Source organism: Nylanderia fulva, unplaced genomic scaffold (genome assembly GCF_048542155.1).
Source record: "Nylanderia fulva isolate GAGA-0341 unplaced genomic scaffold, ASM4854215v1 Scaffold106, whole genome shotgun sequence".
Classification (NCBI taxonomy): domain Eukaryota; kingdom Metazoa; phylum Arthropoda; class Insecta; order Hymenoptera; family Formicidae; genus Nylanderia; species Nylanderia fulva.
Window position 1 is genome coordinate 380,020 of NW_028189258.1, and position 27,599 is coordinate 407,618.

Consider the following 27,599-nt stretch of genomic DNA (forward strand, 5'->3'; position numbering starts at 1 on the left):
GTAAAATATTTAATTATTCTATGTATACATAAAATATTAAGTTAAAATTATAAAAAATTAACGACATATTTTATATTTTTATATTAAATTATGTCAAGTTAGGATATAAATACATATATAATACATATATAAATACATATATAAATACATAATACATTACATATATATATATATTTTATTACAATGTAAAATACAATGTTTTTCTCTTTTTCTCTTACATGCTTGTGTACGTATATATTGATATTTTATGATTAATTATGAAATTACTGATTGATAATAATAAATAAAAATTTATTTCAGATATCTGCATTCGTGAAGCAACGTATGCAACAATTATTTCCAGAAGTTGACCAGAAGGCTGCAAAACGTTTAATACAGATTAAAGATAAGCTGAGATTTTTTCAAAATTTTATCGAATAATCCAACAAGTATGATACGGTATAATTTATAAATGTAATTAGCTCAAATAGCTTAATTGGGTCAACTGTAAATGTAGTAGTAGAGACGTTATTGAATAAAACAACAGACATAATACAAACTGCAAAAATTGCAATAATTACATAAGTTAATAAAACTGCAAAAACTACCCCAATTATGAAATTTCCAATATTATATATAAAATTGTATATTAATTTTTTATATATTTATTATTAACATATTATACGACAATATTTTATACTTACTTTTTATATATTAATTATTTAAATCTGTAAGAACAACGAATATTATATTAATGAGATTAAATGTAATAATAAATTTAATGTCAAAAATATATATTCTTGTATGTTTTTGGTACCTTCTTTTAATATTTTCTTAAATGCATAACACATTGGCGAATAATATTACCGTTAATTTATTCCTTATAAAACAAACTTCTTCCATAAAACATTTTTTATTACTTAAGACTGTGTTTTTTAAAACTAATTTTTATCTCGTATTATATATTCATATCTTATTAAGGTTCTATTTTATTTACTAAACACATGCACCATTATAACAGAAAGTTTTATTTCATCAAAATAAGAAGGCTTTTTTATTAAGTACATTATATATTTATTAAGTAATATAGTTTCATTTCTTAAAGAATTATACAAATAACAAAAATCCGGTAAAAATAGAAAAATATGAAATTATATACTTGTACAGAATTCAGTAAAAATTAAACAATACACATTTCTTAATATATAGAATATATACTTTCCTGATTGGATTTCTTGTATGCTTATTAATTTCGAGAAAATTTTAAATGTTACATTCAAAGTATCTTTTCGAAACTGTTCAATCATGTTTTGACTTCCATCGATCTAATAACACTTTTGAAATAATTTAAGACTCTTGTTATATGTAACCTTGTAGATTTATTTATGTATTTCATATTGTATCGCAAACGTTGTCAGTCTTCGATAGTCTTTCGAGAAAGCAAGATTAAGATTGAGCAACACACTTTTGATTGAAATTACGTCTGTGATTTAATAAACAAAAAAATAAAGGTCTGTAAAATACAAAATATTTTAATATTTTTTCTAAATAAATGTATATAAAAATATGTAAAAAAGGGACCATTGCAGTTTTTATTTTTTAAAGAATATTTTATTTAGTTTCTAAAAAAATGATACTTTCTATTTCAACACCTATCTTTATTCTCTGCATAATATATTTGAAAACATTTAGATTCTGTAAAAATAATTTTTAATTTGTTATATTCTATAACAAATTGTGTATGCTTGTTTAATTTATTTTACCGCTAATAGATATCAAGAGTTAATGTTTTTTTGGAACGTTATTACAAAATTAAATATGTCATAATTATAAAAAAAAACAAATATGGATATTAATTTTTTTTTAAAACAAGTGTTTCTACAATGACAATGACAATGACATATATATATGTAATATTATTTAAATACTGGAATTATAAATGACAAATTTAAATAACCATTGTAAATATACCAATGTAATATAATAAACATAACTTGTAATATCAAATATTAAATAATTTACATTATAAATCGAGAGTTATATATTGTTAGTATTTAACCTATATTAATAGTATTAATAGTATTCTTTTCTTAATTTAATAAAATTATGAACTTTTGCCTTCTTATAAACTTATAATTACATTTCTCTGTACCGTATATTTTATAATATTGTGTAAAACAACTCGATTAAGAGAGATAGCATATTTTTTTTTATAAATGTTACAATCGGAAATATATAATATATTAATTTTGCACGAAAATGTATAAAATAATATCTCATCTTTAAAAACTAAATATTAAACGTTGTATTTTCAGTTATGTTTATCAATATGTTATTGTTATCAGAATTATATGTGTCACTTGTAAATCATGTTTAGATCCAAAAAGCGAATAATAATAAAGAATTAGCTGTTGCGAAATTAAACTCAATTCAAATTTTGTCATTATATTATCTTACGACAAATCTGAACTTAAAAAAAGCAAATATTTATTATTATTTGTCATTGTAGAAACACTTGTTTAAAAAAAAAATTAATATCTATATTTGTTTTTTTTTTTTATAATTATGACATATTTAATTTTGTAATAACGTTTCAAAAAACATTAACTCTTGATATCTATTAGCGGTAAAATAAATTAAACAAGCATACACAATTTGTTATAGGATATAACAAATTAAAAATTATTTTTACATATATATATACACACACACACACACACATACATACACATATATATATATATATATATGTATATATATATATATATATATATACATATATATATATATATGTGTATGTATATATAGCATTTATGTGTTTCATTAAAAATTCAAATTATTGATTTGGGAAGGTTAAATATTAATACTACAAATATGTATTTATTTTCTTACTATTGCATTTATTGCATAAGTACAATACAAGTTTATTCCGGACTCCCCTAAAGGTTGCCGGGGCGTTTTCAAGGGACCGCCAAACCCCTTACATCCTCTTTCTCTCTTTACAATATGTTACAATATGTAACTATAATGCATTTCCAACTAATAATTACATTATCAGTCTCTCCTACTCTCCCTCCTACTCTCTCAGTCTCTCCTACTCTCCCTCCTACTCTCCCTCCTTCCTTCCTCTTTCTTCTCCTTGCCTTCCTTCTGCTGCTTGTCATCTTCCCTCTTTCTCCTTCTGTCCTCTCTTTTCCCTTTCCCTCCTTCTCTCTCCGTTCCTCCCTTGCTTCTCTGTCTCCCTCCGCGTTCCGGATCACCTCTTCTCCACCCCGCTCCTCTCTCTTTACCTTAAACAAATAAATCAACAACTCCTGTTGTCTGTCCGGCTGACTCCTACGGCCCCACCTACCAAGCGGACCGTGCTGGCGCAGACCGCTCGCCTGTTCGACCCGCTGGGCTGGATAGCACCGATCCTCGTGCGTGCAAAGTTGCTGATCCAGTCGGCGTGGCTGCAGCAGCTCGAGTGGGACGCACCGCTATCACGCGAGGACACCGCCACATGGACAGCCCTCGAGGAAAAATCGCCGTCACTGGAGGAGATCCGACTGCCACGTTGGCTGCACAGCAGCACTCCACACGCTTCTCTTGCCTTCGTCGCCTGCTTCGCGTGTCCGCCTGGATCTGGCGCTGGAGGGCACAAGGACGTCACTCAGCAAACGGCAAAGCTGTGTCGGCCTCCTTGGGACCTGAAGAGCTGGAGGCCGCCTTGTTTAAATGGATCCGGGTAGCTCAGGAGTCGAGCTACCACGCCGAGCTGCAGGACGTCCGTGCTGGAAGGACGCTGCCTGCCCGGAACTCACTCCGCAAGCTGGTTTCCATGTTGGACGTCAGGGCACCCTGAGAGTCAGCGGGCGTCTGAAACACGCAATTTTGGATGCCGATCAACGTCATCCTGTCATTTTACCGCCGCAGTCTCACCTGACTCACCTGGTGATTGGCGCCGCACACAGGCGAACACTTCACGGCGGAGTCCAGGCCACCTGTGGCAGTGGTGGACCCGCGAGTATTTGCAGCATCTTAGCCCGCGGCCTAAATGTGGGACTCTCGTGGAGCCATTCTCGAGGGCCAGTTGTGCCGGGTCAAGGGCGAGAACACCCCGCCGTGCCGGTGGCCGCTTGCTCGGGTCACGCGCGTGCACCCCGGCAAGGACGGGGAGATACGCGTGGTGGACGTCCGCACGTCCGTTGGCGAGTTGACCCGGCCAGTGGTTAAAATTGTACCACTGCCGACGGCGGCCGCCAAGGACCCAGGGCCACCCGCGTAAACCCCGTGCCGTGAGTTCCGTCGCGTGTGTATATGTATTGTAAAAATCAAACGTGTAATTATTCTTGTTCGTCGTTAAAAAAAAACTGTAAATAATGAGTCGTATACTCACTCTCGTCTCGCGCATCGTATTCTCCGCTGCATCTCAATGCTCTCCTCGAGATAGCACCGCGAATCACTGACATCGTTCGTCACTCGTCGCGACGAGGCGAGCGGAATGTTGCGGATGAGAGAGAGAGAGAGAGAGTAGAGAGAAAGTGAGAGAGAGAGAAAGAGAGAGAGTATGTGTGTGTGCATGTACGCATGCAGTGTGGCAAATTGATATTTTTGCACAAATATCAAATTTGGCGCGTCGATTCGCGCTAATCGCCAAGCGCAAATCACGCTGCGCACGTTTCGCGCGCAAAACATCGGCTGTCGCCAGCCCGTTTACACGGGCTGGCCAAAACAAAATAGAAAAGGCAAAACAGTTTTGTCCTCCGACACCCGAGAAGATTCCGAAACATTACATAATGTTTCTTCTCTCCATCTCCTCCGCTCTCCTTTTTATTCTCTCTCTTTTCTCTTTCTCCTCTCTCTCTTTTTTTTACTCCTTTTCCCTTCCCTTTCCTTCACTTTTCTCCACATTTCCTCTCCTCTTTTCCATTTTTCCTCCTCTTCGCTTCTCCTATCATCCTCTTCTTCCGTCCTCTTATCCCTTTCCACCTCCTTGTTCTCCTCCTTTCCTTCTCTCCTCTCTTCCTCTCCGCTTGCTTTCTTATCTTCTTCCTTTTTCTCTCTTGTCTCCTTTCCTTCTATCTTCTCCACTTTTCCTCCCGTCTTCCCTTCTTCTTCAATTTCCTTTCTTGCCCTCTTACCCTGGTCATTCCTTCTCCCCTGTTCCTTGTCCTCTTCACCCTTCACTGTTTTCCACCGCTCTTCTCCACTCTCCTCTGTCTTACCCTGCTCTCTCCTTCTCTCTCCCCTCACCTGCAGTCCCCCTTTGCTCCTCTCTTCCTCTCCGCTTGCTTTCTCATCTTCTTCCTTTTTCTCTCTTGTCTCCTTTCCTTCTATCTTCTCCACTTTTCCTCCCGTCTTCCCTTCTTCTTCAATTTCCTTTCTTGCCCCCTTACCCTGGTCATTCCTTCTCCCCTGTTCCTTGTCCTCTTCACCCTTCACTATTTTCCACCGCTCTTCTCCACTCTCCTCTGTCTTACCCTGCTCTCTCCTTCTCTCTTCCCTCACCTGCAGTCCTCCTTTGCTCCTCTCTTCCGTCTCCTCCTCCGTCTCCCACTGTGCTTCCTCTTCTTTCTTCTCTTCTATCTCCTCTCCTTCGGTCTCCTTGTCTCTTTCCTTATCTCTCTCCTTATCTTCTCTCCCTTTCACCCATCTCAGTATCTCCTCCATCATCCTTTCCATCCTGTCCATTCTGCTCTTCATCTCCTTCCATTCCTCCTTGCACCAGCATGCACCGGTCTTCTTCCTTCCTTTATCACTTTCACTTCCTCCTTTGCCTTTCTTCATTGCCTCTTCTTCTTTTCCTTTCGCCGCCTCCTCATCCTTTCCTCTCTCCTCTCTGTGCCTAACCCCTTTTCTCTCCTTTACGTCCTCTTCTCGTCTTCTTCCTTCCTCTCCTATCGCTTCCTCTTCTTCTCTCCTCTCCACCTTTTCTTCTACACTTCCTACTTCTCCTTCCTTCACCATTACTCGCTTCTTCATCTGCTTAACTTTCCTTCCTGCTCTTGCCTTCTCTTAACCTTGTTATGCTTTTAGCCACCATGTGCTCACTTACGCGCATATCTTGTGTGATTGTCACGTCCGGACGGTTCCTTTTCTCTTCTTACGCTTAGGCTAGGGAGAAAAGAGGGCGCTCTCTATTTTTTGTGGGGCAACCTGCTTACACCGGCTATACCCCAGGGACGCCGAGAACTAGGACTGATGTTGGAGATCTAAGGGACGGGAAGGCACTAAGATGGGGAGTTGGAGTCACTAGTAGGCGTGGCGAAACCTCGTGTAAGATTCTTGAAGTTTTCTAAAATAAAGATTACTTCGTCGGCGGTCAAATCGTCCGTCATAAAATCACAAATGACGCCAACTAATGCTTTGAATAACAGTTTTAACATAAACTCGTTTATAGTTCTACCGACAATTGTGCAGTTTATTTATAATTTAGAAAAAGGGATCAAAATTGTCCTCGGGATATCTTATAATTTCTACTCTTAATTTCTCTTTGGGAATATAAAGATTTTCTACGAGGACTGCGAACAAATCGGCATCTATTAATCCAGTAGCTAAGTCAATTAATAGTCCAATAATAATATTAATAATAGAATAAAGATCTATTTTCCTGAGGTTTTGTACAGTCTTATCCGAAAAATTAGGTTTCATTTGAAATAACAATAGTTTTATTTTATTTTATTATATATTTTATATGAGTATACAAATGTACTTAATTAATTTTTGCAAATAGGCTACCCACACAGCACATGTAAATTCCGAGAAAGTTCTGAGAATATCACAAAAGTATATTGCGTATGTTCTAGGAACATTCGAAATACATACTGCGATATACTGAGTATGTACTAAGAATGCTACTATGTCCGATTTTTCCTACTTCTCAGTACATACTGAAAATATCTTTTAGTATATAATAAGTATATCTATAGAATGTCTTGAGTATGACATTGGTATATACGTAATATGTACTTATAATGTACTAATAATATACTCAAGATATTCTATAGATTAACTTATATTTTATATATAAATATAAATGATATATGTTACCGTAAACACCCCATATCCGTTTTTTCATACTTACTAGTAAAAATATGCAAATTTTGACTACTAATAATAAGTATACAGAAAAACAGATTTTGAATGTTTACAGTACATATATATATATATATATATATATATATAATCCATTTATATTTATATATTATATAACTGGATTATAGGTGTAAAATATTGACATTTTGTTCACATATAAAATCTTTTTATTCAAATTTCTTAAATGCTTAAGAACAACTCATACTGTTGCTGCAACAGTATGAGTACGTGAAGAACAACAATCTGCAACAGTATGAACCTCATAACCATTTCGTCTCAAGTCAATAGCTGTATTTTCTACGCAGACATGTGTTTCGACGCCTATGAGTATAATAAAGTCTGGTTTTTTTCCAAATATGTTATAATATTGCACATATATACATATTAATAAAAGAAAACTTATTAGAACAAAATTGTGCGTGTTTTGAAAAATGAATAAATCTAAAAAAATGCTACTTAAATTTGAAAAATGAATAAATCTAAAGAATAGCTACTTAAATTTGAAAAATGAATAAATCTAAAAGAATAACTACTTAAAATAAAAAGGACGGATAATCATCATTATAACCGTTATCAACAATAACTCAAAACAAATTATAAATTATAAAGATTCAAGAAAAGAAGAAAAACTCAACAAAGTACTAGTTTAATCCTTTTCACTATTCAATGTTTGTCTCTGCATACGCTCTTTGGCATGAGCCAACTATATTTTTATTGGAGCTGAAATATGTTCATCTGTAGCATCAATGTGCAATTTTCTTACTGCACCTGAAAAAGTTTTTAAAATTGTTTGTGAATTATTGATAAATAAAATTTCTTTAATTTTTTTTTATTTTCAAGTTATAAAAATTGAAAAAAAAATTTCGACTTGATTTCTATAATATATCTATACAGATGAGCGTTTAAACCTATTAATATATATATAATAAAACAATTGGAACATTTCTAAGTAATTTAATAAATAAATAAGTTATAAATATTTGTAAATATATTTTTTGATTTGTGCAGAAATTATATAGCATCTAATAATAAAATAGAAAAATTGTTTTTAATTTTACTTACTTATAATAACTTTGCATATGTGCAATTTGGAAAAATTTTCTTTCTTTTGTGCTCCGTACCAACTATAATTCACGGCCAGTTCATTTGCAAAAATTTTTTTCATAAGACGTATACAAGAAGTCCTCAGATCCTGGCATGTAACATGGACTAATTGTTTAACCTAAAATTGTTACAAAGAATGGAATTATTAAATATATAGATATTATAAGAAACTTTTATATAATAAAATTATCTATTCATGTAAAAATACTGTAAATATATATCACAATTTAATTATTCTAAAAATTATATGATATTTTAATAAAAAGTCTACGAAAATTATTAAAACATCTTTAAAGAGACATGATAAAATTTAAAAAATAATATATAAAATTGCTAATGAGCAAAAGTTATAAATGTAAAAAAAAACTTAATTATAATATTCAGATATTTATTAAATGATAAATGTTTCAGCCCATTTCCGACCATTCTCTTTATAAAAATAATTTAAACTAAAAATAAAACAAAAATATATAATCAAACGACATACTTTTATACCAGCATGCACCGAGATTTTTACTATATACTATTTTCTAACATATGTAGATAATTGTGTACTTTCTTTAATGCTAATTAATTGTAAAATTAACGCTTGTGTTCTGACTTCATATTCAATAATAATTTATATATTTTTTTTATTTCTAGATTAAATATTGTTTTGAGAGTGGCCCAAAAACATTTATCATTAAACAAATACCTAAATATTAATTAGTTCTTTTTATTATTTAACATCCATTAACAATTGTGTGACTCTCATTAGTCGTTTTATATTATTTTTGAATTTATTAGATTTTTCTTATTTTTGTATATAATTTCATATTGTAACGTTGAAATACACAAGACATTTAACTTACCATTTCATTTCGATATAATGAATCATTATTTAATTTGTGTTCCATTGATTGTAAATCAGTTTCAGTTTTTAACGGTAGATCTTGATATATATCTATTGTTTCTTTTTCTTTGGCTTCAAAAGTGTCGATTGAAATTTTCTTTAGAATAAGTTTTTGACATCTTTCTATAGAGTTTAGTTTTAATTCTAAACTTATAAGTTTATGGATGACAAATTGTTCGTACGGGTCAGATTCTATAAAAAATATTCAAAACATTTTGATTATATTTATAATTATATCTCAAACACAGCATGTATTTTCAAAAAATGTATAGAATAGAGGACAGGACGTTCTCTAAACATATTTTTTCAATATATGTACTATTGAAGATATATGTACAGATAAAATATTAAATATAAAAAATGTAAGATACATATGTGTGATGTAAGATGTATAAAAATAAAATATAAAATCTATATAATATATTAAAAAATACAAAAATGGTGTTAGAAAAATGTTAGGAAAAATAGTTCAAAAATAAATGTGTGGGTGTGTATATACTATATAATTCTGAACTATAATTAAGTAATTGAAATAGAAATAAAGAATTATACATATACACTAAAAAAATATACAATATATATATATATATATATATATATATATATATATATACCGGGTGAGTTTTTTAACTTGAGACTGCAAAATATCTGAAAAACTAAGGCTTCTATCAAAAAATGTTTCCTACAAAAGTTGTATGGCTGCAAGGGTGTCATAAGATAGTGACAATGATTTGACCTTAGATAGTCAGTTGAAGGTCATGTGGAGGTTCCCGTCAATTTCTTAAATGGAACCACCTATTTTTCATTGCATATTCTTGTAGCTTATCTCAAGAGGTTTCCAAAACCCTATAATAAGGTATTTTTTCATTAAGTACTTTTTGAGTTATAAAGGTTTGAAGCTCACAATTTTTTGACATAAAATTTAAAATATCTTGTAAAATATTCAGTTTTCGGTAATCATGCCTTAATACTTTTTTGCACAGTATAATAAGATCAATCAATTGATATAAAGAAAACAGATAATTGTTTTTAAAAAATATGTAATATTCAACATGCAGCTGCATACTTTTTTTATAAGCAACTATGTATTTTTTTATACCAATTGATTGGTCTCGTTATTACATTTTGTCAAAAAATAGTTAACTTCGAACCTTTATAACTCAAAAAGTACTTAATGAAAAAATACTTAATTATAGGGTTTTGGAAAGCTCTTGAGATAAGCTACAAGAATATGCAATGAAAAATAGGTAGTTCTATTTAAGAAATTGACGGTGACCTTCACATAACCTTCACCTGACTATCCAAGGTCAAATCATTGTCACTATTTTATGGCCCCCTTACAGCCATACAACTTTTGTAGGAAACATTTTTTGATAGAAGTCTTAGTTTTTCAGATATTTTGCAGTCTCAAGTTAAAAAACTCACCCGGTATATATAATCGTAACTAAAATAAATGAAATTATGTGCATTATACCTTGCTTATTAATCAATGAATTTGATGATGATGCCTTGTTTTTCAATTGAATTGGCATGTTTGCATTAACTTCATCGACTTCATCAAACAATTGTTCCGCGGATGCATCAAGCACATTTCCATTGCAATGCAGAGCTAAAAAAATACGTCGTTATATTATTCCAGCATAAGTTTTGAAATTTAAAAAATACTAAAAAAAATTATTTTTAAAAAATATTATATTTTTAAAATATATAAAAAATAATCATAACAAAATAAATGAAATTGTGCATTATACCTTGCTTATGAATTGATAAATTTGACGATGTTTTATTTTCTAGTTGAATTGGAAATTGTACATTAACTTCATCGTCGGTTTCATCAAACGATTGTTCTACCGGTGCATCAATCAAATTTTTATTGCAATGTAAAGCTGAAAATAAAATGTATAATAAAATTTTTATTAAATTATAAATGTTTATATAATAGTTTAATAATTATAATGAATAAGTTAAAATCATACATGAATCATCTATTCCTTTTTCTATTTGTGTTTATGTTTGCAAATTTCTTTATGTTGCTTCTTTGTGTTGCTGTATATTTGCTTTCCAAATTATTAACATCTGTAATTCATAAACGGTGTTCTATTATTAAAATATTTTTTCTACTTAAATCTATTATTGTTATTTTTATATTATTATTAGATCATACTTACTTTTTGATGCATTTTCTGTAATTTTTGATGTTTTACTGGTTTCTGCAGTCATCGAATGCCTGTTTGGAAATTTTGGAATTTCTGAGACTTGTATCATTTCGTCTAATGATTCATCAGTATCGTTACTTGTTTCGTCAACAGTTTTAGCGGCTCTAATTTTTCTCGACCTTTTTAAATTTTCTTCTATATCAGGGCCAGAGTTAATGTCGGATAATTCTTCGGCATCTTTTAACTTTTTCCTTGCCACTCCATAGTTTTCTGAAAAAAAATTTTTAAATAAAACTTAGTAAATAATACAAATTTAATTTAATTAATTTAATTTAATTTAATTTAATTATATTTTCTTATATTACAAAATAGCTACATATATATAATGGCGGCCAGCTATATTTAATATATCGTAATTACGATTTTAACATAAAAAATTGAAATTTATGAAATGTGAGACATTAATTTTTTTAAAGGAATCTTGTTTAAAAAAATTTATGGTTCACATTTCATAAATTTCAATTTCAAAAAGTTGGTCACCACTGTATATTTATTGTAAAAGAATATTTCAGAATAATAAAAAAGTAACATTACTTACGAAATGTTCCATATATTTTTCGAATAGGATGCTCCAACCAAGTATATTCTGGCTCCTCCCTCAATTTAACTGCTTTATCATACCGCTTGTTGTTTGTAAAATTTGGCCAAAAAGCTTTCTTTAAGTCTCCACTTAACCAATTATTTGGTATAACTTGTAGTCCATCTTCGAATTCCACGATTGCATAAAATTTATCAGTCATTTCTGTGTCAATGAATATTAATTACTTCATTGTGTATTAATGGAAAAACTGCGTTTTTAACATTCTCATATGGTAATTTGACATATTTTTTTATCACATTTTTCAATGGCCATGATTTCAAATCTGATAATGATTTTACGGAATAAATCCCAAGCAACGATGATGAGCAAGGCATATTAAATAAATCTTCCTTTTCCAAAAATTCGCGTCCAATAATAACTGGAATATTTTGTTTTTTGCAGTATGCCACGTTTTCAATACATACTATAGAACCGCAATTTAAACCACAACAATTATCTGCATGTGAGCCAGTTTTAAATGTTATTCCGTTGACATATTTGATAATTTTATATTGTGGATTATTACAGTCAAGTAAAAGTGGACCATCGTCATGTAATGTAATTAAAGTGGGATGTATCAGGATAGAATCTGACAAATTAGTCAATGTACTTAATCTATTTGATGTACTTAAATTTTCTTTTTCAATACATCTTCGTATTACTTGTTCCAACGGTTTTTCTGCTTTTCTGAGGTATTTTTTAAACACTTGCATGTGATTCTCAAATCTAAACGCACTAAAATTGTCGAGTGGTCCAAATTTTTTTACATCATCAACAAGATGTATGAGACTATGAATATTATGCGACACATTTTGTACTCCATAAATCTTGATAAATGTTTTGATAAAAAAAAGAATCATATCTTGTGCATACGATAAGTGTTCATCATACAAAGTTTTTGAACACAAGATTCTAATAATAACATGCAATGTCATAAAATGGGTGTACACACTTTTTTTCAATATTGAGTTGAAAGCCAATGGACCTGTATACAACAATATTTGTCTATATTCCGTAGTTTTCCATAATTTAATGTAATCTAATTTCCGTGGCTTTCTTACGAATTCTACAGGTATCGATGGCTTTAATTAAATTGTTAGACGTGTTGATACTTCTTCAATGGCTCTATGTTGTAGCCGATAATAGAATTCTCCATTCAACCATAAATACATTAATTTCCGCATAATTCCCAAACACACTAGGTGCATATAATCCATGGGAACATTTGTAACTGGTTTGAAATGAGGTATTTTGAGTAGACTGCATGTTATATTTGGTTTATGATAACTGTCATCAATTTTGTGAATAAAATCATTATCTGATCTAATTGGTGCATCAATTTGTGGGAAGCATATACGATTTCCGACATATTCTCCTTCTGTTGTGCATTTAGTGCAACTTGAATATCCGGAATGCCCTTTTACACATAGCATAAATGCTTTTGCCGGTGTATCACATATTAATGCTTCTATTCTGCATTGTATATTACGATTATTGATATATATTCCATTTTCACACATTTCTGCAGCCTCGTTCACAAAATCATTTAAAAAATCATTAACACTTGCAGGTTTTTCAGTTCCATGATAAATTCCTATTGTAAATACATTATTATATGGAAAAATTGAACCAAGTATGGGCCAAAATTGTTGTTGCGATGATTTTGAGAGTGATAATCCATCGACATTAATAGCAATTTTTATACTGCTTCCAATATTGTTTTTCATGGAGGTTAATATATTCAACATAGACTTTTGCAATCCAAAATGATAGTAAATTCCTGGCTGTACTATACGTATATCTTGTTTTCTCGGAGTTTTCAAAAGTGAACGTGCATCTACAGATAATGATGAAAAACATGAATGTTTTTTTAATCTTTGAAGTAATGCTTTTAAAGCCGTATGTGAAATTTGATGTTGCACAGCCCAGATAGCAAGATCATTTTTCAAATTGTCATCTGTTACATCTGCATCTTCAGATGCTAAATCAGTTTGCGATTCATAAGAATCGCTAACAGAGGACTGTTGCATGTTCAATACATTGTTACTACTTTCGTTCCACTCGTGAACATTATAATCTTCGATTACAGCATTTTCAGCAGCTTGAATGTTTTTTACTTCTGAATTTACTTTAGAAACATTTTCCAAATGTTCTGTGTATTTATTAGTAATGTTACTATATGACGCTGTAGTCGTATTTAATAAAGCATCGTAAACAATTTTGGATTCTTGTACGGCTAATCTTTTTAAATGTCGTTTTGACACACATGCAGCGTCTTTTCTTGAACGCTTTTTATTCATTTTTTTTTTCTTTTCTGTTAACATATTGAAACTGATAAATATATTAACTATAATATATAATTTAATATTTAATTATTACGTCGATATTATACACACACACACACACACACACACACACACACACATATATATATATATATATATATATATATATATATATTAATAAAATTGATGTTATAAAATAAAATATTGCTGTTAAAATTATCAAAATATAATATTATTGGTAAAATTGTAATTATATAGGGCGTCCTATTTAAAAGAATACATTGGAATATCTGAAGGGAAAGTATTTTAGAGAAAAATATTTCAAACAAAAAAGTTGTATGGCTTCAAGAGGGATATAAAATAGTGAGCAAAATTTGATTCTTTGGATAATTCTTTGAAAGTTACATAAAGGTCAATTTCTTAAATGGGTTTTACTATTATATTTTTACTGAATATTTTTGTAGCTTACCTTATAAGAACTTTCCAAAATACTAAAGTATTTTTTGAGTTATATAAAGCTTGAAATCTACAATTTTTTAACATAATAATGTAAAATATTTTGCAAAATATTCTTAAATATTTTAATAATCTAATCTTAATATTTTTATGCGTGGAATAATGAGAGACTAATCAATTGGTGTAAAGAAAACACACAGTTGCTTTTAAGAAAAAGTACGCAGCTGCAAATTACTTGTTTAAAAAGCAACTGTTTTTTTTACATGAATATATTGATCTGATTATTCTGTGTATAAAAGTATTAAGATATATAAGACTATCAAAAACTGAAAGTTTCCCAAGATATTTTATATTTTGTCAAAATATTGTAAACTTTAACAAAAATAATTAATAAAAAATAACTTAATAAAAATGTTTTGGGGAACTTTCAAAATAAGCTGCAAGAATATGCTATAAAAATTAGAGATTCCATTTAAGATATTGAAAATTTTTTGTCTCCTTCAAAATAATTATCTAAGATCAAATCAATGGCACCATCCTATGTGTCCCCCAAACAACTTTTGTCTAAAACCTTTTTCTCTAAAATGTTTTCTTGAGCAGATATTCCAGTGTATCCTTTTAAATAAGATATTTTGTTTACCTGAAATATCTCCGATTATTTTTAAAGATTACAATTTAAATAAAATATAATAATTTTTAATTTTTTAAAAATATATATTTTATGTTTTATTTATTTATTTATCATTTGCTTTATTATTTATTTCATTAAATTTATTTTATTATTTATTTTATACTCTTATATAAATATATTTCATACTTAAATATATAAATACACATACACATAATAAAATAATACATAAATAAAATAATAAATAGTACAATAAAAATAAGAAAATAATCAATTCATTTATCCACCTTATAACTTTTAATATTGTAGCCAAAAATTATGTACAGTTCAAAATTTTCAGAAAACTATTTCTCATTATTTTTGTGTGAAAATCTTATTAAAAATAAAAATTAAATTTTTGAAATTTTAGTTTCAAATTTATTTTGCCTCTAACATTAGTATTAATTAGTACTTTTTAATTATATAAATTATATAAATTTAAATTATATAAATAATTATATATATTTGATACGTAAACATTTTTGTAAAATATAAAATAATTTAGTGTAGTAAAGTGAATTTAAATAAGACTTATAGTAATTTTAAATCGTTTTTACAAATAATTGCAATAACAGCTAGTTTGCTTACACTAAAAAATATCATTAAAACTTACTTTTTGTTGTGATTTGTTGAGTCCGCAGTTTATATCACCTTGTTTTTATATTTCCTCGTTTTAAATATACATATATTGCATATATCCCACCTATATATGTACACAATTTTCTTACTTCACAGAAACTATTAGATCATGAACATTTGTGCGAATGCTGTAACATATAATAATAATTTCACATAAAAATACATATTTTTGATAAATTAGCAGCATATAAATATAGAATGTGCCATATACATATAAAATTATATATTATTAACATTGAGCTCTAAAATTACACATAATATATAAACTTAAATATTTACATTTATATTTTTAACTGATTTGAAAACATTAATATATATTTTTATATATATTTGTTATTTAAATAAATGCAAAGATGTGATTATAAATTTTACATGTAATATAATTAAAAAATTAAATTTTTAAAGTTTATAATTGTCATAAATAATTTTATGTCTGTACAGAACATTCTGTATACATACAAAGTGTCCCAAAAGTCATAAATTTAAGAGCTCGTTAATAATGTTTTTAAGTAAAAAATGTCAATAAACTTATATTTGATTATCATAATGTTACTGACATTCAAAACAGTTTTATTAATGCTAGGAATTCCATGATTCATCGTATTGTAATAACTCCATATAATAGTTCTGCTAATCGAAGATAAGTTTATATTGACATTTTTGACTCACAAAAACATTAACAAATCTTTAAACTTAACTATATATCTTTTGGGACATCCTGTATATTTTAAATCACATGTAAAGATATAACTACGTAAAGATATAATTATGAAAGATATAAATATATGTATATATGATAATAAAAAATCATATAAGATACGTAGCATTCCCTGTTGCTTTAGTATGGTATAAACAACGGAATGAATTATATTGATGAGCTGTGTACATAAGAAATAAAAAAACAAGACAAAATGTAAAAGAAATATCAAAATGTTAGTTTTTTATTACAAATTATTTATACACACCTTGCTATACGCAATATTCCAGTTGTGTATGTGTGTCTTTCCTATGTAGATTGTTTGCAAAAATAAATTTATATTATGCTTTTTACATGGCAATACTGCAACACAGATAAGAATAAGTATTTTTAATCTTATTTAATAAACTTATGAGAAAATGAACTATATTATTGTGAGGTTAATATCGTAATTCCTAAGTATTAATAAAAAATATGATAAATAAAATTTAGCTCATTTATAAAATACCTTTTATATTTAATTTATTTGAGAATAAGAAGTATTACCTGCGATTATAATCACAATCGCGTATCACAAACGTAGCAAAGAATTCACGTCACACGTTACACGTACGTCGTCAGCGAAGAAGAAGGAAAAGACTTCTTCCTTTTTAGCAAAAATCAGCAGTTTTACTGAGTGCTGATTAGGCTGCCAGATTATCTTCTTTAAGAGGTTGAAATGAGTATAAGTTCTTAATAGTATATACAACGGAACGGGAGAAAGAAAAATTTTAGACGAAACACATCTCAACGTGTCGGTTATTGTCCTGTGGCAACTAGAAGGAAAAGACAAATGACGGCAATAGCGGAAATTACGTATCCAAAAAGGCATACATATCCGCTCATAAGTAAAAATGCACGTAATTCAATAGTATATTATGAGAATATACGAAAAATAATATACTATAAAAGATATTAAAAGTAAATTCTGAGAATATACGAAAAATAATATACTACACAAAATGTTCTGATAATATCCTGAGAATATACGAAAAATAATATACTACACAAGATATTATAAAGATGTTCTCAGTATATTACGTACAGTACGTACATTCATAGAATGAGTATAGAATATTCGTACGATATCATGTGCTGTGTGGGTATGTATTGGTCTATTTGCATATCGCTCTTTGGTAATTGGTCTTTTAGTCTCGTACTTAAATCGATAGGTGATAACTCTCTTTGTGAGGTATTTTCTTTAGTTAAGAGTTTAACTAGGCTCTGTAATATAAATATAAATTTAACATATATAAGACAGGCAATAAGAGCCAAATCGCGGATGACAGTGCGTTATCCTAAACGAAACTAAATTTTTTCGTTAGAATTAAATACCTGTGCACAAGGTACCAAATTTTACTTGGACACCGCCAAGATATAAAATTGGAATAATCTCTACAAGAGATTTTTAATTCCATGTATCCCCTATTCCCCCTAAAGAAATAAATGCGAGAGAAAAATATAGATCCGAAAGTCGCAGAATCGGGAATCGAACCCGAGACCTTTCGCTTGCCGGGCGACTGCTCTTCCACCTGAGCTATTCAGATCCTTTCGATTCTATATTTTTCTCTGTTATATATCTCTCGCATTTATTTCTTTAGGGGGAATAGGGGATACATGGAATTAAAAATCTCTTGTAGAGATTATTCCAATTTTATATCTTGGCGGTGTCCAAGTAAAATTTGGTGCCTTGTGCACAGGTATTTAATTCTAACGAAAAAATTTAGTTTCGTTTAGGATAACGCACTGTCATCCGCGATTTGGCTCTTATTGCCTGTCTTATATATGTTAAATTTATATTTTCTTTAGGTTTAGATTCCCTATTTAATTCGAGGTAAGTTAATAGGTCTGAAGCGGCTGCCGATAGATCTGGAGTGTGGCCTTCCGTAGGCTCAATTTTAATTCTGTTAGACGCGGGTGTTAAAGCTGATTGTGAGTTGGTAGAATTAGGAGAATTGTTAGTCTTCCAGAAGCTGCGCAATATGTATCGAGGGAACGAAACCGTCTCGATTGTTTTGATGCGAGGTTTATTGGCAGACGGTTCGCATGTCAACCAACGCAGGCACGCGGCTACGTGCTTTGCACGGGTCTTTACGCCGGCTCGATGGTTTCTTTTATTTCGCCGTTCGTTTTTAGCTTTCCGGTTGCTCATCTGCAATGGAGTTAGAATGCGTCTAGATCAAAGTGTTTATTTGGGTTTATGTAGTAAGGGGAGATAAATGGGTAGTTCTTGGGAGGTGAAGGAAGTTCGATGGTGGGAAATGAGGGAAAATCATCAAGGGCAGGATTGTACTGCTCGATGATTATAAAAGAATAGAGGAAAGAAAGCACAAGAGAATAATAGTAGGATGATAATAATTATTGATCTAGCGCGACTTCTGAATAGGATTCTCATGCAAGTAATATATTAGAGAGATTTTTATTAATGTAAAAGGTACTTACCTTACGTTGGATGAACTTTTATATACCGTCACTCTGCAGCATGTTCACCTGCCGTCACCCCCTTAGAAGAGGCTTCTTCCTTACCATCTTTCCTTCCTGTTTTATCGACAGAATGATCTTTTATCTCCTTTCTCCTCCTTTTTCCTTATCCCATTTTTTTTGCTCTCTCCTCTCGTTTCCTCCTATCTCTAATCTAATCTCTGTTCTCCTTTCTCCTCTCCTTTCCTATTCCTCTATTCTTTCTTTCTCATCCTCCTTCTCTCTTCATCTCTAGCCGTGTGTCTTCCCGTGACCCTGCCACGTGTAACGACTGTTCCACAGCCAATTTCAGCCAATCTCTCCGTCTAGCTCCATTTCTACCTTGCTCCTCTATTTTCTCCTTCTGTTTCTTCTGTTCTTTTCCTCATTTCTCCCTTTGTCGTCATCATTTATGCCGACATGGATTACCTTTTCCACAAGAAGTCTCAAATATTGCATAAAAGCCATTTTTTTGACGTGCAGGTGAACGTTGGCTTGCAGTATATAACCTATTAGAAACATTTTGTTCAGTTTAAAGTAACAAAAAAAAGTTTCTAGTGTTATTTTTCTATCATACTCAGTTTGTATTTATACAATTTACTTGATATATTAATTAGTTTTTTAGTTCTCCATTTTTTTATTCAATTATCGACATAAAATTATTTTATAATTAACAACATGTAAAAAATTGTTAATATACTGTAAAATGTCCGTCCAAATTTCAGTACAACTAATATGACCTTAAACCATCAGAAAATAAAGACATTTATATTCGGAATATTTCTTATTCCATATATTTTGACCAAAAAAAACATTAATAAAATTGATATTGTGTGTACAGGATTTTATCGCGTCAACTATGATGATGAAAATTGGAAGTTAATTGCGCGTTACTTGAATTCTGAACAGTATACAAATATACATGTGAATCGAGCCCAAATTATCGATGACTCATTCCATTCGATGACACAGAAAAAACTCAATTTTTCCATATTTTGAGAACTCTCGAGTTATTTATAGCAAAAGAAGGATTTCATAGCATGGTATTCTATGTTTAAAGCTCTCAAGTACATGTCGAATATTATTCCATTTTTAAATGCTGGAGAAAATTTTCCAGAAGTATTCAAGGTATTGTGAATTATATCGGTAACATTTTTAATATATTAGAGAGATCAAAAACATTGGTAAATATTTGATATTTGTTAGAAGAATTTAAAAATAAACAAGTTGAAATTTGCACATTGCTTCTTCGCTATATTAATTCAATTCTGGCTTCTTCATAGAGAAAGCTTAACTTGCACATTGATTGATCAAAATTTAATTTTACTCATTAAGATTTCTCTATGAAGAAGCAAAATTATTATCCTCTTTCAATTATTGCTTCCTCATGAAGCAATCTTAATGAGTGAAATTAAATTTTGATCAATCAATGTACAAGTTAGGCTTTCTCTATGAGGAAGCCATAATTGAACTAATATGGCAATGAAACAATGTGCAAATTTCAATTTGCTCAATTTTTTTAAATGTTCGATATTTATTTTTTAAACTTAATTTATTAAGAAAAAAATGTTTAAATAAAATTGATAATTTTTAAATAAGATTCAAATTTGCACTCTTTTACATAAAATAATAATTTTCAAAAAGTTAGATAGATGTATGTGTATGTGTATTTATATGCACTCACTCTCTTATATTTATTTCATAAAATCTGAAAATTTTGATTTTTTTTTAAATTCATAATTTTATAATTTACCGATCTATATTTAATTCAACACCAATTCAATTTTTTTAATTATATTTTATTCATATAAAGAAAATTTGCTCAATATTTCAAAATTTGCGAAAAATAAAAATGCATAAGTATTTCTTAAAAATTTTTAATTTTATAAAAAATAAACTCTCACGGATCGTCGCCAAACTCAATGCCAACCCTTCTTAAATGATAGGCTATTTATGTAACAAAATTTATCCCCATATCTTAAAATTTATAAAACTAAGAGTGTGCGAATTCGCGGCAACGCGGAGTGCGAACCGGTGTGCGAGTGAATATTGATATTACCTAAGGAGCACAGCACAACGACACCAAAAAAAAGGGAGACAATGTTAATGAGAACGGCACTGTATTTTTCACTATATACAAGAAATAAGAGTCGCGCACAGGTGGCGTGATAAAAAATACACGGATTGCAAGAAGTGCAATTGACAAAGAATAAGGTATTCGCGAGAAGTGCGATACCACGGAACTTTGTAAAAAACGTAACGAAGAAACTCTCGGTCTGTGCGTGCGAGCTGCGACAAAGCAAGTGAGAATAGGACGCGCGGGAAAACAGTTTTATCCTGCCGACCTTCGAGAAGATTCCAATGTAAAATTACCGAACTTGTAATTTTGCAATGTAATGATGTGGAATCCTCTCGAGTGTCGGAGGACAAAACTGTTTTGCCTTTTCTGTTTTTGTTTGGCCAGCCCGCGTAAACGGGCTGGCGACAGCCGAAGGCGTTTGGCACACGAAACGCGCGCAGCGCGATTGGTGCCTTGCGATTAGCGCAAATTGACGCGCCGAATTTGATATTGGAAAAATATTACCTTTCCACACTGCATGCGTACATGCACTCACAAACATACACTCTCTCTCTCTTTCTCTCTCTCTCTCTCTCTCTCATCCGCAACATTCCGCCCGCCTCGTCGCGAAGAGCGACGAACGATTTTTATTTTTTTTTAACGAGAGGTGCTAAAACGGAGGAAGCATTGAGATGCAGCGGAGAATACGATGCGCGAGACGAGAATGAGTATACGACTCAATGTTTACAGTTTTTTGACGACGAACAAGAATAATGATGCGTTTTATTATTATTTACAGTATATACAGTCGCGAAGGAACTCGCGGCACGGGGTTTACGCGGGTGGCCCTGGGTCCTTGGCGGCAGCCGTCGGCAGTGGTACGATTTTAACCACTGGCCGGGTCAACTCGCCAACGGACGTGCGGACGTCCACCACACGTATCTCCCCGTCCATGCCGGGGTGCACGCGCGTGACCCGAGCAAGCGGCCACCGGCACGGCGGGGTATTCTCGCCCTTGACCAGACACAACTGGCCCTCGAGAATAGCTCCACGAGTGGCCCACCATTTGGGCCGCGGGCTGAGGTGCTGTAGATACTCGCGGGTCCACCGCTGCCACAGGTGATCCCGCATCTGCTGCAGGAGACGCCACCGATTCAGCCGGTTGGCTGATGAGTCCAGGAGTGACGGCTCCGGGATGGCGAGAAGAGGGCTTCCCACCAGGAAATGCCCAGGCATCAGGGCACGGAGGTCGTCAGGGTCATCCGTCAAGGCTTCGAGCGGCCTAGAATTGAGGCAGGCCTCAACCTCTGTGAGGAACGTCGACAGTTCCTCAAAGGTCAGTCTGGCCTCGCCGATGGTGCGTCTCAGGTGGTGTTTAACCGCCTTGACCGCCGCTTCCCACAGGCCGCCAAAATGTGGAGCTGCCGGTGGATTGAAGCTCCACCGCACTCCTCGGTCTGCCAGGTGCCCAACAATAGTCTGGATCTCACGGCCAGCAGCCTTGAAGAGGGCCTTAAGCTGTCGGTCCGCGCCCACAAAGTTAGTGCCGCAGTCGCTATACACGACTGTGCACAACCCTCGTCGGGACACGAACCGACGAAAGGCCGCTAGGAAGGCCTCGGCGGTGTAGTCGCTGACAGCTTCAAGATGTACGGCTCGGGAGCTAAAACAAACGAATACCACCAAAAAACCCTTGTAGGCCTTGTGTCCTCGGCCTCTCGTCGTTCGAAGCCACACCGGGCCGGCGAGGTCCACGCCGGTGTGCTGGAATAGGCGGCTCGGAGTGACGCGCGCTCTTGGCAGGTCGCCCATCTTCGGCCGTGGAGTGGCCGCCCGCCATCGGATGCACGGGGGGCAACTGTGAATGTGGCTGCGAACCACTTGACGTCCTCGCGGAATCCAAAAACGCTGCCTGATATGAGCCAAGGTGGCCTGGACTTTGCCGTGAAGTGTTCGCCTGTGGGCGGCGTCAACCACCAGGTGCGTCAGGTGAGACTGCGGCGGTAGGATGGCAGGATGACGTTGATCGGCATCCAAAATTGCGTGTTTCAGACGCCCGCTGACTCGCAGGGTGCCCTCGTCGTCCAACATGGGAACCAGCTTGCGGAGTGAGCTCCGGGCAGGCAGCGTCCTTCCAGCACGGACGTTCTGCAGCTCGGCATGGTAGCTCGACTCCTGAGCTACCTGGATCCATTTGGATAAAGCGGCCTCCAGCTCCTCAGGTTCCAAGGAGGCCGACACAGCTTCGCTGTTTGCTGAGTGACGCCCTCGTGCCCTCCACCGCCAGATCCAGGCGGACACGCGAAGCAGGCGACGAAGGCAGGAAAAGCGGCAGAGCTCCTCAGCTTCTCGTTCCTCGGCGGCTGCATGGCATCGGAACGGTCGCTGCTCCGGTAAGTCGGCCGTCTCCAAGAGTCCGACGTCCTTCGGCCAAAAGTCCGCGTGATGGCGGAGATATTCCGGCCCTCGCCACCACAGATGATGTTCCAGGAGCTCCTTCGGTGACACCCCTCGGGAGGCACAGTCTGCAGGGTTCTCCTTGCCAGGTACGTGCCGCCGTCTTGCATCTTGGTTGTCGCGGTGAATTTCAGCGACGCGGTTGGCTACGTACGTATTCCACTTTGCAGGGTGTCCACGTATCCAGCCAAGTGTTACCGTAGAATCCGTCCAGAAGATGACCGCCGACCTCTCCAGACCCAAGGAGAGCCGCACATGTTCTGCTAGCTTTGACAGCAGAGCCGCTCCGCAGAGTTCTAGTCTCGGCAGCGATACACGCTTCAACGGAGCCACCCTGCTCTTGGCGACCACCAGGTTGATGCGGGACAGTCCGCCATCCTCCACCCTGCTGTAGACCACAGCAGCGTAAGCCCGTTCGGAGGCATCCGAGAAGCCGTGGAGCTCCACGGGGCTGCGTGGAGCGTTGCTGTGCAGCCAACGTGGCAGTCTGATCTTCTCCAGTACCGGCAATTCCTCCTCGAGGGCTGTCCATGTGGCGGTGTCCTCGCGTGATAGCGGTGCGTCCCACTCGAGCTGCTGCAGCCACGCCGACTGGATCAGCAACTTTGCACGCACGAGGATTGGTGCTAGCCAGCCCAGCGGGTCGAACAGGCGAGCGGTCTACGCCAGCACGGTCCGCTTGGTAGGTGGGGCCGATGGAGTCAGCCGGACAGACAACGAGAAGGTGTCTTCGTGCGGATTCCAGCGAAGACCCAGCACCGAATGCTCATCTGCAGGTAACCTCGCGCCGGTCGTCGTGCCTAGTTGATGCTCGACAGGGATGAACTCCAGGAGGCGGTTGTCGTTAGAGGCCCACTTCCTCAGCGGAAAGCCGCCCGCCATGCAGAGCAAGGTCACTTGTCCCAGGAGGCAACGAGCAGAGTCCAGGTCAGCAGCTTTGGTGAGTATGTCGTCCACATACACGTCGTGCTGCAGGACGTCGGCACCGAGCGGGAAACGGTTGGCTTCGTCTGACGCAAGCTGCCGCAGCACTCGTATGGCGAGGTATGGTGCGCTCGCCAAGCCATACGTGACCGTATTTAGCCGGTACTCGCTGATCCCGTTGTTCTCTGCCCACAGGATCCGTTGTAGGTCTCGATCGTCCGGATAAAGCTGAATTTGCCGGTACATCATTTGAACGTCGGCCATGAAGACGTACCGGTGCCGCCGCCATCGAGTCAAGACATCAGCGAGAGACGGCAGCAAGTTAGGTCCAGAGTGCAGCACACCGTTGAGAGACGCCCCGGCGCCCGTGCAAGCTGATCCGTTGAAGACGACGCGGATCTTGGAACCGGCAGCCGAAGTCCGCAGCACCCCATGATGCGGCAAGAAATTGATCCGGTCACCTGGTGAAGCCACAGTGGAGGCAGCGAGCGTCATATGCCCGAGGGTGATGTACTCGCGCATGAAGTCGCGGTACAGCACCCCGAAGTTGTTGTCGCGGTCGAAGCGACGCCTCATGACGTCGAGGAGACGTGACACGGGTGGAGCTTAGGTCCGGCAACCTCGATCGCAGCGGGAGCCGCACCTGATAGCGGCCGTCTGATAGTCGTCGATGGGTGCGCAAGAAGTGGTCCTCGCACTCCTGCTCGTCAGCGGTCAGCGGAAGGACGGCACGGGGAGGCTCCTCCGTTTCCCAAAAACGACGCACCAGCTCGGCAAGGTCCTCTACTGTGGTACATTGCAACGACGACACGGAATTCGTGATGTGGCAGGTCCCAATGGCGCCCAACAGCACCCATCCGAAGCGCGTCAGCAGCGCTCCTGGCTCCTGCGGCCCTCCTCTACGAAGACCTTCCGGCATGGCGAGATCCAGGTACACGTCCGCACCGAGCAGTAGTTCCACGGGATCCTGGCGGTGGAATTCAGGATCAGCGAGGTCGAGGTCCTCAAGGTGCGGCCATGAGCGTGCTTCTCCCTCAGGAATGCCGCCGTACACGGTTAGGCGCGGCAGCACGAGAGGCGAAGCGGCGAGCGCGAAGTGCCCGTCGCGCGAGAAGATGGTGACCGCTGTTCGTCCTCGAGAGACGCCTGACTGGATGCCACCTACTCCGAAGATGGCCACTGAGGAGGGAGTCCGCGGCAGGCGAAGGCGTTGTGCCAGAGATTTCGCGATCAGTGATGTCTCCGAACCCCGGTCAATCAGGACGCGGACGTCGTGGCGAGTGCCCGCACGATCAGCCACCAGCACGCGCGCGGTTGCCAGAAGCGCTGATCGGCATTCCACCGGCGGTCGCCTGGCCACGTGGGTCGTCACCGCGGAAGATGGTCCGGCAGCAGGCAGAGCCACAACGGTGAAGGTGTCGTGAAGAGACGAATGGTGCTTGCCAGAGCACTTCATGCACACCTTGGATGACGTGCAATCAGCAAGGAGATGCCGACCCAGGCAGTTCCAGCACCGTTGGTGAGCATTGCCTCCTTTTTTTCAGCCACTGTTTTTCTCTTGTACAGCTCACAGTACGCGATGAAGTGATCCTTCTTGCAGAGCGGACAGCTGCGGCTCGGGTCTGATCCCTTGCTCCCCACGTGGCTTGTGCGAGCGGCGCGGTTCGACTTCTCCAAGGGCTTGCCAGATGGTCAGGGCCTGGTGGACTGGAGGACCTCCAAGGTCATCAGCTGCTCTTGCAGGAACTCCCGGAGCGTGTCGTACGACGGCGGCTCGGCAGACTTGCCGAGCGAACTCTCCCACTCGCGTCGAATTTCGGCGTCCAGCAGTTCGACGACCAGGTGCACAAAAAGGTCGGTGCAGTCGCTTATCGGACGCCCGATGCCCTTCAGAACGCCGACTGTGGTGAGTACGCCGTGGAAGATTCGACGGATGCCGTCGGGCGAGGGAGCCTTCATCTTCGGCAGCGATGTGAAGGCCGTCAGGTAGGAACGCACGAGGAGGCGCTTGTTCTCGAAATATGTCGTCAGCATGTCCCATGCCTGTTCCAGGTTGTCTTCCGTGGAGGGCAAGTTCCGAATGAGCTGCTCCGCGTCGCCCTTGAAACTCGTCCTGAGATAGTGCAGCTGCTCGATCTTAGTCAAGGATGGATCCCCGAGGATGATGCAGCAGAACAGGTCCCGGAAGCTTGGCCAATCCTCGAACTTGCCACTGAATTGAGGCAGATTGATGCGTGGCAGGGTCTTGCGGGACGGCGCGCTTCCTCGAGCCTTCTCGGAGGTGTCAGCTTTCGACGGCTTGGAAAGCCTTTCCTCCATCTCGGCGAGTTCGGAGCGTTGCGTGTAATACGCCGTTTCGACCTTGCTTGGAAGGTCGTCGGAGGTGTACTCATCTTCCTTTATCTCCTTCCAGTATTTGTCGCGGAGCTCCTCGTGCAGCTCCTGAAATCTGGTCCACTTGTCGTCCAGGAGGCGGATCGCAGCTTGGATGGTGTCCACGTTCAGCTTGGCCGCCCCGATTTTTCGTAAATTGTCGACACTACGTAATATACGCACGTGAAGTTCATGTTGAGCGTCGATCAATTTATCCATGCCCATTTTGTTTGTTACAGGTCACAGGACACCCCGGTCGCGCACACACTTAGACTGCGAAGCACAGAAGATGCCGGACGCGACGAAGACGCGGAGAGATCCGGCTCGAAGGACCAAAAAATGTACGAATTCGCGGCAACGCGGAGTGCGAACCGGTGTGCGAGTGAATATTGATATTACCTAAGGAGCACAGCACAACGACACCAAAAAAAAGGGAGACAATGTTAATGAGAACGGCACTGTATTTTTCACTATATACAAGAAATAAGAGTCGCGCACAGGTGGCGTGATAAAAAATACACGGATTGCAAGAAGTGCAATTGACAAAGAATAAGGTATTCGCGAGAAGTGCGATACCACGGAACTTTGTAAAAAACGTAACGAAGAAACTCTCGGTCTGTGCGTGCGAGCTGCGACAAAGCGAGTGAGAATAGGACGCGCAGGAAAACAGTTTTATCCTGCCGACCTTTGGAAAA

The 27,599-nt window shown here is 36.5% G+C and overlaps 3 protein-coding genes and 1 pseudogene across 4 annotated transcripts; all 4 read right to left on the reverse strand.

The window, feature by feature from the left end:
* Positions 1-2,928: 2,928 nt before the first annotated feature.
* Positions 2,929-7,077, reverse strand: LOC114942376 (uncharacterized). The gene is given in 5 exon segments (XM_085484917.1): positions 2,929-3,174; positions 3,177-3,269; positions 3,332-3,609; positions 3,910-4,331; positions 4,805-7,077. Coding segments are annotated over 5 exon segments (2,043 nt in total). The 5' UTR covers positions 5,944-7,077; the 3' UTR covers positions 2,929-3,063.
* Positions 7,078-7,160: 83 nt separating this feature from the next.
* LOC114942378 (uncharacterized) lies at positions 7,161-12,912 on the reverse strand (annotated as a pseudogene). The gene is made up of 8 exons (XR_014925214.1): positions 11,807-12,912; positions 11,221-11,478; positions 11,029-11,128; positions 10,804-10,938; positions 10,527-10,661; positions 9,012-9,244; positions 8,119-8,278; positions 7,161-7,824 (listed from the first exon to the last, which is right to left on the reverse strand). The product of XR_014925214.1 is annotated as an uncharacterized LOC114942378 (transcript).
* A 1-nt stretch (position 12,913) lies between these two features.
* Positions 12,914-17,495, reverse strand: LOC146725063 (uncharacterized). The gene is made up of 4 exons (XM_085485003.1): positions 17,139-17,495; positions 16,861-16,955; positions 15,870-16,023; positions 12,914-14,162 (listed from the first exon to the last, which is right to left on the reverse strand). Exon 4 carries the CDS (start codon positions 14,146-14,148, stop codon positions 12,937-12,939), a length of 1,212 nt encoding a protein of 403 aa, XP_085341129.1. The 5' UTR covers positions 14,149-14,162; positions 15,870-16,023; positions 16,861-16,955; positions 17,139-17,495; the 3' UTR covers positions 12,914-12,936.
* Positions 17,496-21,984: 4,489 nt separating this feature from the next.
* On the reverse strand, positions 21,985-25,107 carry LOC114942373 (uncharacterized). The gene is made up of 2 exons (XM_085484922.1): positions 24,280-25,107; positions 21,985-24,198 (listed from the first exon to the last, which is right to left on the reverse strand). The coding sequence occupies exons 1-2, from the start codon at positions 25,105-25,107 to the stop codon at positions 21,985-21,987; spliced, it is 3,042 nt and encodes a 1,013-aa protein (XP_085341048.1).
* Positions 25,108-27,599: the final 2,492 nt, after the last annotated feature.